Below are 12,144 nucleotides of genomic sequence, written 5' to 3'. Positions count from 1 at the left end.
TGGTCCCAAAATTAACGCTTTTTGGAAAAAAAATTCTAAGTGCGTAATTTTTCAAAATACGTTGTAACACTGCCCATTTAATATCATACGAAATGTTTCACAAATACCATTAAAATTTGCTGTTCTTACACCTATATTAAATTGTTGTTCATTTTTAGATAAATGTGATTAAGAATTTTAGGGGCAAGGCCTGTAGGTCTTTAATGGGGATTGATATCGGTGTAGAGAGTTAAGAAAATACCTCCTAATATGTTAGAAGAGGCTAGGAAGCATGGTAAAAATTTGTTAGACTCAGGGGTTATTATAGGATATAATAGCAACTATTCGTCAAATGTTGCATTGTCCCTCAAATCTGACAGATCTTTTTCCTTTTGCATAAATGAATGTTAAACTCAAAAACGATTGCTGTATGCTACCGATTTTGATGACATTTTCGATACCGGTACATTGAAAAAAGCGAAGTGTTTCATCAAATTGTACATGAGATCTGGACATTGGCAATTGGAAATACCAGAGAAGGAAAAACACAAAAAAGTCTCTTTTATGTAGGTGACATAGGATTTTACGATTGCAATAGGATGTGTTTTGGACTCACTAATGTTCCTGATACTTTTCAACGCTAAATGGAAAAAATGCAAAGTGAAATTTCATCTTAAAGAATGTTTGATTTTTTTTCTTAAAGACATTTTAATATTTTCTAAAACATTTGAAGAACATTGTCAACTATTGAAAAAAGTTTTTAAACAGTTAGCACACCATGAATTCAACTTTTAACCATCATAATGCGAATTCTTCAAGCAGTCTATTTCATATCTAAGCCATATTGTTAGAGAACCGGAAAATATATTAGCTATAAAAAGACTGGCCAGTCCAGACGAATGTAAAGAAATTACGCCAGTTTCTTGGTTTCATTGGTTATAATTGTTGGTTATTGAAGAGCTTTACCAAGATAATAGCCCCCTTGAACTCATTACTAAAAGGTGACGACACTCATAGAAGTAAGACAGCTTTTTATTGAAACACAAATTGGATGCCACAGGTCAAAGGTAGGTGGCTGTCACAGCCAATTACAACTTACAAATATCTTTGGACTGTTTCCGGTATTATGCATTTGTGCAAGTGTGCAAAAGGTTCTCACCAAAGTGACGTCAAAATATAGAAATGACGTCATGAAGATAGTCTTATTTTGTCAAATTGATGTTTTGTAGCAAAATATGGGTGATTCCCGATGCTTTTTCGACTGGGAAACTTTAAGTACCATTTTTTAAGTTTGTTGTGTATAATTTTTTGAATAAACATAGGTGAAATTCGTACCTGAGCAGACCTGCTCTCTATACTTCCGAAAATACAAATCATAAAGGAAAGATGACAATATTTTTATTTGTTTGCAAATTTGCGGGAATTTGGTCATCTATTTGACGTCATAGATACTGTGGTTTCATTAATATTCAAGGGTATCAATTTTCGTGGATAAAGTGAAAATCACAGTTTCAAGGATACCTAAATTCGTGGCCTATGACCATTTCAATACAAAATGTTAATAGAAATTGCATTTCAATGAACATTTAATTTCATGGATCAACTTAACAACGAAAATCCACGAAAATTGGTATTCAACAAATATTAATGAAACCACAGTAAACAGCAAATGAGCAATGGTGAGTAAAATCAAGATAAAAGTGATTGACATCCTCTCCTCTGTATTATGATTTTGAAAGATTCGATTTTTATATGATAGTATTTATAAATAAGTTTAAATTGGGGGCAGATAAATGACTATACCAAATATAGTTCTTAAAATAGTGATGCAGATGGTCTCTCCAGAAAGCCTATTTTTTACTTATTGTAAAAGCCTTTGTCAAGCTGCAAGCGCCCATTGTATGATGATCTCGGAGGAGGGTTCACCTCAAAAGGCCGATGATGATAGCTTCCCTACTGACACACTAAACACCAATGATTGGATAGATGAACAGTCAAGAAATATGATGAACATCGAGTTGTCCAAATCCTGAAAAGCAGTTTCCGCCCCAAGTGAGGAAATGTAAAAAGGGAATCCAAAGAGGTTCAATAGATAATCAATCGATCTTTTTTAAAACCTTCTTTATTGAGAAAAGACATTCCTGCACTTTTAAAGTGACAGAATTTCAAAGAATACATGATGTAGGACATCCCAGAAAGTATTGAACCTTAAGATTAGCCTGGCGGCGTTTTTATTGGCCAAGAATGGTAAGGGAAATGAGCAATCATATAGAGACTTTTAGCAGATGCGTATGCAGTAAACCCCCAGTGACGCCTGCAGCTAAGCTTATTCCAATTTTCTACTAAAAGGACCCATGGAGTTAGTTTGTATTGATTTTTTGAGTTCTTGGCAATCAAAAGGTAGATTTGATAACTGACCATTTTACCAGATTTGCTCAAGCTATATCTTGCAAAAATCATACTACTTCTAAAGTTTTATATGAAAATGTCTTTCTCCGCTATAGCTTCTCTGAAAAATCAGTGACCGAGGGCAAAATTTTGAATTAAAAGCCATCCAAAAACTCTGTAAGCTCCTGGGAATTAAAAAAAATTAAAATTACATTTATATCATCCAATTCATAATACCGATTGTTTTTATCACACAGTTGAAACTATTGCTTTTCAATTGAGTTTGTTTGGGTAATATGTTTTTATTTTATTTAAACTTTAGACGACGGACAACTGGTGATCAGAAAAGATCATTTGAACCTTCGCTTTCGATGAGCCTAAAAGCATAATATATAAATAAAATATATATAAAGTTTTATTGCTGATCAACGTTTACATGAAAGGAAATCTTATTTTTCAAAGACGTGAATGCTACCATAGTCACTACCGAAAGGTTGAAGTCTATTCAAGACAAGGTTACTCTGGGGGGTCAGGTCCTAAAATTAAAATAAAAATCACAAAATAGCGAACACAATGCTATCATCAAAAATATGAATCAAGATATCAACAAACGATGTTTAAATTATAAGAGGACATGGTGACAATTTTGTTCAAATTTTATTTGTTTTATCTTTATTGTCTATAATGCTTAACTACATGTAATTTAATTGTAATGATCAACACAATTTAATCTTTCACTCGTAGAGTTTGATCTCATATGTTTTTTTTTTTTTATTTTTTTTTTACAAACAAGGCAAGTGTCATGTATTTGTTCCGCTATAGCTTCTCTGAAAAATCAAACAGTGACCGAGGGCAAAATTTTGAATTAAAGGCCATCTAAAAACTCTGTAAGCTCCTGGGAATTAAAAAAATCAAAATTACATTTATATCATCCAATTGATAATACCCATTGTGTTTATCACACAGTTTAAACTATTGCCTTTTGTCCAAATTTTATTTATTTTATCTTTATTGTTTATAATGCTTAACTACATGTAATTTAATTGTAATGATGAACACAGTTTAATCTTTCAGTCGTAGAGTTTGATCTCATATTTTTTATATGAGTCATGTATTTGTTTACATTGGTTTCAATATACCTGTAAAATCTATTCTTAAGCACATTGTTCTCTCTGCTCATTAGTTTTGAACATAAAAAAACCACTTTCAGGCAATTGTCATTTTAGGTTTGAAACTAACATATGAACAAAGGTCGTGTCATTTGTTTACACTGGTTCAACATACCGGTAAAATCTATTTCACGCTTTTATACCTTCTTATTCGTTTTGAGCTTTAAAAACTGTCATTTAAGGTCTAAATCTTAATTCTTCTTTTCAAATACTAATTGTAAACAAAAACATGACCATGGCTTTTTTATATAGGAAAAACTGTGAGCTCACTTATAATTAAATGAGGACACTCACGTATTGGTTATCTTTAAAAAACGCCTTACTGAAGCATTGTAAATATTAAAGATATATAAAAAAAATTGTTGACCAAAATCGGGACCATGACGCTATAACTTTATATTTTAAATTACATTTAAACAACCTTATATAGAAAAAAAGCAGTACAGGGCAGTTTTTTTTTTAAAATGGAAAATATGTGTATTCAAATATGCTGACAAATGTATTACATACTCGCTAGATACAGTCTCTTCTTTCCTGTTGCTGCTGGGTCGGTTGTTGGGCTATGAAGACTCTTGATCGCATCTATTGTTCTACATTTAAGATCGTATATATATATATATATATATATATATATATATATATATATATATATATATATATATATATATATATATATATATATATATATATAAATATATATATGCAGAGAGAGAGAGAGAAGAAGAAGTTGTTTAGATTAAAAAAATCCACGCACAAGTGACAGATGAAGGGACAGAGATGTTGCATCACGGACTGCTGATTCCGAATCAACACGTGACATTCCTGTTCGCATTTTGCATAGTTGGCGTCAGTTCCGAGCTGTTCCACAAGTTGATCCACAATGCGTCTCCCCTCCTCTCCATTTAGGAAAGCTGTGTATAGAATCGCAAATTACCTCTCCTAATCAAACTTTTAATTTTATTTTTCAAATTAATAACTTTTTGTAGTAGTTCCTATATTTAAAAGGATAAATGTATTACATTGGTTGCAAGTAAATTGCACAGATTTTACCATGCATTGTACACATTAAATCGATGTAGTTTGCTGTGTTGATGTGTGATTCCCTAGATAGAAACCAAGATATTTGAGTTTGCCATTTTTTTTGTTGAAATTGTTACAGTTGACGACTTACTGTCAAAAACAAGTCGTTTGTTGTGATGAAGTCCACCAATTGTCTGCTGAGCGCTACATATAGAAAATCGATACTCTAAGTTTTTAAACACCGTATGTTTAACTTGCAAATAATACATTCAACTCGTACTGCTTATCACATTACAAAGATAGCTACTGCATTTTTTGAAGAAAATAAAATGTTGAAAACCATGCATCCCCTAAACCTGACAGAAATCACTTTTCTTTTAACTATTTTGACCAGCTGCAGCAAGTGAATGACATCTTACAGGTGACACATAAACGGACACAAATGTTGGAGTGTAGACTGGGGGTTTGCAATTAGAGTGTGACATTCAGATTCACATTTGGCCTCGCTGGTGTCAGATGATAAGAATGTCACCAGCTGATCGATGATATTTCTAGCTTCTTGGCCGTTCAGAAGTGCTAAAAAAAGAACATTTTTTGGCTGTATTTATACATGTATGTTTGGACACCAAACGAGATTGCAAAAATTGAACAAAAATCAATTAAATAATAATCATTAATGTATTATTGCAAAAGCAATATATATATATATATATATATATATTAATTTATTTATTGTGTTTGAAATCTGTTTAGATCACATGAATATAGCGGTATAAAAACTTAAAATATCTATGGACATTACTTTGTTAAAACTTATAATTGCACACATCTTTACTTTTCTGTGAACTTTGTAACGCATGAATATGTCATGGCTTTTACGTCACAATTTTTGCTTCGTGATTTTTATGGTTGCATTATTGTATACTTTAGAGAACAGTTACACGTTTTTATCATTCTGAACATTCAGACGCAAATATGATTAATAGATGCCAACTTTGAAAAAATCACAGGACTTCACAGAAATTTATTACGTGACCAACTAAGTTCATATTTCGGTGAACTTTGTAATTTGCATTTTCTCTCCTAACTAAAATTGTAATGTAACATTGGCAACACTTACTGTCAGCAATGATTCTCTTTTGTTGCACTGAAAAGTGAAAGCGAAAGTAGTAAGTTAAACATTTAAACTCGCACGTAATTTCTATTTAGATATCATTCGGCTTTTTGTTTAGTTGTTTTTAGTATGATACAAAACGGTTTGCTATATTTAATAAAAAAAAAATCATACCTGAGGCAGCAAAGGCCACGGGTAACAGAAATATGATTAAACACTTCATCTTGACTGCAATATAAGAAAAAATATATTGCTTTTTAAATGTCTTGGGTTCCGTTTAAGGTCTTATAGTAAAATTTCTATACAATATCAGTCATCAAATCACAAAACGGAGCTCTGTTGTCAGTCGACAGATTTAAACTATCTTTCAGTCACCTGTAAGCTAGCTGAATTGAAGAGCTTTATATTGTTAATGGAAAGTGATCTTTACAATGCTACATAAAAAGCTAAACACTTGTAAACCTTATATAAATAGGCTGGATAGTCAGAACATTATCCATCAAACCTTCCCTAAAACTTTACAGATGGTATTTTTAACCTTAGACAGTCGTACAGTGAAAGAAAATCAAAACATTTTGGCTTTAAAGTTTGAATGTTTTCCTGTTCTTCTTTTCAAGAAGATTCATATAGTCTAAAAACGGGCCACAACCATCCAACAAAAAAATTGTAACAACCTTAATTATAAAAACAACTTGATGACTTTTAACAAGATTGCGTGATGTGAAAATTAAAAACAAAATATTCAATATAAAGAAAACAAAAATCAAATTAAAAAAAAAAAAACCGAGCATTTTCACGTAGGATGATTATTCTCATAGTCCTAATGTTCAATAAAGTGAATACTCACTTAAGGTGTCTTCCAACTTGTAAGGACAATGGTTATAATTCTAGAGTTTTTATATGCAAGAGATTATTCCGATTACGTAATGTATGCATAATGATTGCAAGGTCACACAAGGTTATATAACTGCACGCTGTCTTGCAAAAAGTCATATAAAATGATGGAACGTTCATAGTTCTTTTGCCTATAAGATATCATGGATAAAGTCAAAATTAGTAGATATTCAAAAAAGGTTCATTACCAATTAAAACTTCTACAGTAAATTTTGCTTTCACATGTATGTGGTGAGGTTTATAAGATATGGAGTGATTGCCTACGAAATAATATGGAAGTTACAGTTACACAATATACTCATACCTTCGTCATTATTATTTCAATTTTTATATGCATCGTTATTAAATTTTTATCGTTTTTCTAGACTTGGCAAATCAAATCAAATCTGGTTAAAATTTTGAAGTTAAAAATTTTCAGCTAAATTTTTTATTAAAAACGAGTTACTGAAAAAAGCCTCTGGGAGCTTCAAATCAATTGTATTTTCTTTAAAGTACAAAACTAAAATAATGAAGGTTTGCTTCATGTACCAATGTACCGGATTACTCCCCTTTACACCGCTCTCTACTATTACTTGTTCGCTCTGATCGATCGGCTCAGCTGTTAACAAACTGCGCTGTGTATATTTAGTCAGGTGAGACGAATTATAAGGTAATGAAAAAGTTTGCTTATTGTATATAAAAGATTTCAGTTACATGCAAGGTCAAGGCTCTAAAAAGTATTGTTAGGATTTCCTTACATTGACTTTATTTATCGTATATTGATAGGACTGCCAACTCCTGTGTCGGGGGAATTCTAAATTTTAAAATATGCTTTTTTGATACTCGGGACATGAAGCTACATGGTTATGGTTTACGATCTGACACATATCTGCTTGACCACCTGGGATCTACATTGCCTCCCAGAGTAAAAACAAAACTGGATAAATATTATGTATGACCAATACAAAAGAGTGATACCTGGATCAAGAAGGGAACAAATTTTCGGCAAATTTAACAACAATTGTTGAAATGAAAACTCTGTGAGTTGTCATTGATGCTATAAAATTTTTGTAGGAAAGACTATGCAATCTAATAGCACAGCATCTAACATAGAATGAGTTCAAATATTTCAATATATTTAAAGAATTAAAAGGCATTCCTTCAAGCGGCTTGGTCACAGTCGTGTCAACAGTATGGGGTTGCCACATATCAGATCGTCACATTACACAAGAAATGGCATAATGTTTCTACAGCATCTTCAAAGGGATGGCATAAGTTTATCTGACTTAAGAAATGAAGATAATAATTTTTCTATTGATCGACGTATCAAAGAAAAAATTGACCGGAAAACTTCATCAATGCGCGTAGCGCATTGATGAAAAAGTTTTCCGGTCAATTTTTTCTTTGATACATCGATCAATAGAAAAATTATTATCTTCATTTCTTATCATTTAATAAAACATTTTCAAATAAAAAAACGTGAAGTGTCATTGATCAGAAATGTAAATAATGTAAATGAAGCAGCGCGTATGAATACAAAACAACAACAGCAACAATATTCAAAATGGACTCGCCTTCAGCTGATGCAGAGCTATTGTGCTGAATTAATGGATTAAACACAAATAGTGAGTTAAAATCTGAACCGGCTGAATTGAGAACGAAAGGAAAATACATGCGATAGCTTCTGATATTATTCACTGTGCAGAAAAACTCGTAATAAAACTAGTTTTCATGTGAGATCGCTGGAATATGCAACTGGACATAACCATCCAAGGAAAGGCGATCGTGGACGAAAATAGCTGATATGTCGACAAAGAATAGTATGTATAAGCGACTTTTGTAAACGCTGTGGTAACTAGATAGCCAGTGATGTACTTAAATGGTATATCTGCCGCTTGGAATGCGCCGAAGGAGTTGATGCATTAATTACTGAGTACTCATAGCTTTTCTTTACGACGCTTATTCTGATGACCGATCATCTATGTGTGTAAATTTAAAAAATATCGTTACCAATTTGAACAGCAGTGTTACCGTGAAAGTTTATAGGCCTATATGTTCGTTATAATATTCCTGCAAAAAGGAACAGCCAGCCTCGCTGTAAATGTTGATTGATCTCAAGCAGACGAAATCGTGTGAAGACGCTTAATTTTCTATTTCGTGAATCAAACAATGTGTTTTATTCATTTTTGAAGGTTAATCTTTCAAGTTTTTATATTCAGAAGGTTGCATTTTGTTTGCTGACAATAAAACTGACGCAACTTTACATTTTGTTGACATTGTTTATCTTGGAAATTCCCGTTCTATAAATAGTGTTAGATCAGAACAGTTGAGAAAAGTAGATCCGGCCAAAAATTTTATTGATGCAGGTATCAAAGAAATTTTTCAACCAATCAGAAGCGCCGATATCTCATCAAACGAATAAATATTAAATGATAAGGAATTCAAAATTGCCGACTTCCGACAAGCTGATATTGGATTAATCATGCCATCATATGTATCCTCATTAACGCAGATAAATTCTTCAAATCCCAACAGATTGCCCAACATAGTTAAGTTGTGGAGATGAAGATAGAGCACAACAACTAAATGTAGAAAATTAAGATGATACAGACTATTTTGCCTTTTTTTTTTTGGAAGCACAGGCTGCACATCAAATAATTTTAATTTGCAATGTCATGACAAACTTCTATTAGTCACTGTTTAGATGAAATGTTTGGATCATTAGTAAAACACTTGTGTAAAACCACATTATGCATTGGTTATTTATCAACCGGTAAAATAACTGATCCCACACATGTCATATTTTAACTGTGGGGAATAGAGACTGGTCAGAAGAATATTGTCTATGTACACAGAACCCACGGCCCATGGGCACGATAACGGTATCACTGGATTCAGTTCCGTCATTCTTAGCTGTATATAATCAATAATATTTACATTCCACATATTTTTTGCTTGAAAAAGTGTTTTGAATGCGACAGCAGTTATAACACTGCAATGCACACAGGGTACTCAAAGGTTAAATTGACGAGTTTTATTATGACGTTACAATCGTTGAACGCTGTAAACTTCAACGTCACAAGCGAAAATCAAAGTGCACGCTTGTGGCTGTTACTGTGGCTCTTCCATTAATACGAACTTACCCTTAGGATAAGATAGGAATTTTAAGGTATAAATCGCATTTGCAGACAAGGCATGAGGTTAGAAAATTGTAAATATATGTATAAGCATTGAATCGTGATTTTTTTTAGTATACTAGTTATCGGCTAAATTGAGAACTCGGGTTTATAACACGCGACTGTCCAAATTTTATTATTCAATCGTCTGTCACGAATTGAGAAAAGTAAGATTACTTGAAAACTTCCTTGAACAAGAACTTTAACGATCATTGTTTACCGCGGATTTACATCTTTGCACTTTCAGCTGAAGGGGAAGAGTATAATAATCTAAAAATAGAATATGACCTTTTTATGATACGTTATTATGACCCTTCTTTGATATGAAATATAATATCAATGCATAAAATATTTATAAACAAAAGGACTTCACTCACTTCAGAGAGATTCATGGCACAGTTGAACGCCTAATTGCACAATTATGTATTGAATAAGCGTAAGATTTTGTGAATTACCGTATGATGATAAACGGATAATTTTATGAGTTTTGTTTATGTATAATAACCCCTTCAACCTATAGGCTGACCCTGCGAGAAACATAATTCAATTTACACTTTGCAGAATATAAAATCAACATGTACAGGGATTTCACCATGTTATCAACACGAAGTCGATAACTGGTACAGTAAATCGTAAAAACTCGGCAAATTCAAGCGTGCAATAAAACACAAAAACAATATGATTTGGGTTCTAAATGATGACATAATTAAATATCAAAATATATACAAAAAATTAGGAAAAACGAAAAGAAAACGTAAAATTATAGCCGATAACTGGTACAGTGCCGGTACAGTCAACTTCAGCGATGTGTGCTTACAAATTTTCATAACACGCGTTACTCAATTTGTACGCACACACTGCTGGAGTTATGATACTGTTTACTTTTTAAAAAAAAAAAAAAACATGTCTCAATGTTATACTTATTATTATTTTAGTAAAAGATTGACTCTAAACAAAGCAGTGACATTTTTCAGAATCTACTAGATAAGTAGAATTTAACTATAAATTCATTTTTTTTTCTAATAAGGACAGGCCCTTGTAATATTGAAATTAGTTCATGACCTTCGTTCGGGGGAATTATCAACACGTATCGCGTGACTGTCAATTTAGTGAACCACACTAAATGTCATACAAAGTGGCAATTTACTATGCTGTTTTATTCATTTTCAGATTTATATCAAAATAAAATAACTTTACATAAATATTATGTTCCTATGATAGGTGCATTGTGCATGAAAATTGATTTCGTTGATATTTTCACATGACGAAAGGACAATTATCACGTTACATTATATTGACTTGTCACTATTTTAAATGTTTTATGCATCTCCAATTGCTTATATGAAAAAGTAAATTATAAATGTTATTATTAGAAATCTTTCGTTTTTACACTTTGTATAAATAAAGCGTATACTAAATATCTTATCTCGGAAAGAATAGCTCCAATGTACGTTAACGATGAACTCAATGGGATAGTGTAATGCTAAGATAGTAGCTAACACTTGACATATATCACAAAAAACATTTCTGACATATATTATCTAATCATAATACATGTAGGCAGTTAAGTACATTTTCTCTTTAAAACCTGTTATCTATTACAATGACACAAGGAGTGTGGGTAAATTGTAACATGACAACCAAGTTAAGTGTGGTAAAAGTTAGTAATATTCCGAAAATGTGCCGCATTAACATTATATTCCATGATTGAATTTAGTGAGTTTAAAAATTTCAAATTGTCATTAAATCTATGAAATTTTGACTGAAAATTTGTCATAGTTTTAACAGCGATCAACATTTTATTTCGGTAATCATCTCTTAATTTGAATGATAATCGAATTCCTTATTCGTCGTTTAAGATTAAAAGTACTATGTATCTTAAAACCACTTTTTAATCCTTTTAAGTGTTTTATCACATATGATGTTTTTGGTTACATTTACATGTATGTTATAATATCAGACAAATTAGACCAAATCCTAAGTCACGTACACCATTGCATTTATGTTCGTAATCATAATATATCATTTCAGACTGAAACTTTATCATGGAAAATCTATGAAACGAAAGTCAAGAACATGTTATGGATTAGTTTTCTTCCGTACAATTTCATTTCATATTGTATTGTTCCACAAATATACTAATATTGATAGTCGCATTTTCAATTTTGTGAGGCATATATTCTGAGGTTGTTTCAAGTTTTGTTGAAGACAGTTTACTTGCTATTTAAGATTTGATTTATTTTTAAAAGTATACGAATAAATACTGGCAAGTGATCTGAAAAGTTCAGATTTCGGAATGAAATTAAACACGACTTGCTGGTTAATTCTATATCAAGACGCTTAACGTCACGAATGATAAGGTGCAGCTAGACTTATCGTGAGTGCCCTTTGTGCCCTTCAACCAGGTAACCTTTCGATATCTACT

General features: G+C 31.9%; 1 protein-coding gene across 1 annotated transcript; it reads right to left on the bottom strand.

Annotated features, from left to right (window-relative positions):
• Positions 1-2,868: 2,868 nt before the first annotated feature.
• LOC128164220 (uncharacterized) lies at positions 2,869-6,527 on the bottom strand. The gene is made up of 8 exons (XM_052827975.1): positions 6,518-6,527; positions 5,845-5,898; positions 5,677-5,703; positions 4,976-5,132; positions 4,708-4,760; positions 4,291-4,447; positions 4,047-4,126; positions 2,869-2,903 (listed from the first exon to the last, which is right to left on the bottom strand). The coding sequence occupies exons 2-8, from the start codon at positions 5,891-5,893 to the stop codon at positions 2,884-2,886; spliced, it is 543 nt and encodes a 180-aa protein (XP_052683935.1). The 5' UTR covers positions 5,894-5,898; positions 6,518-6,527; the 3' UTR covers positions 2,869-2,883.
• Between the last annotated feature and the right edge of the window lie 5,617 nt (positions 6,528-12,144).

The sequence above is a fragment of the Crassostrea angulata genome, chromosome 9 (assembly GCF_025612915.1).
Source record: "Crassostrea angulata isolate pt1a10 chromosome 9, ASM2561291v2, whole genome shotgun sequence".
Classification (NCBI taxonomy): domain Eukaryota; kingdom Metazoa; phylum Mollusca; class Bivalvia; order Ostreida; family Ostreidae; genus Magallana; species Magallana angulata.
This window is presented reverse-complemented; position numbering and strand designations above follow the sequence as displayed.

Coding starts and splice junctions, on each gene's coding strand:
- LOC128164220 (XM_052827975.1), bottom strand. CDS start 5,893: ATGAAGTGTTTAATCATATTTCTGTTACCCGTGGCCTTTGCTGCCTCA. Junction 5,704..5,844: donor CGTGGCCTTTGCTGCCTCAG/GTATGATTTTTT, acceptor TTCACTTTTCAG/TGCAACAAAAGAGAATCATT. Junction 2,904..4,046: donor GAAGAGACTGTATCTAGCGA/GTATGTAATACA, acceptor TTTTAATTTTAG/GACCTGACCCCCCAGAGTAA.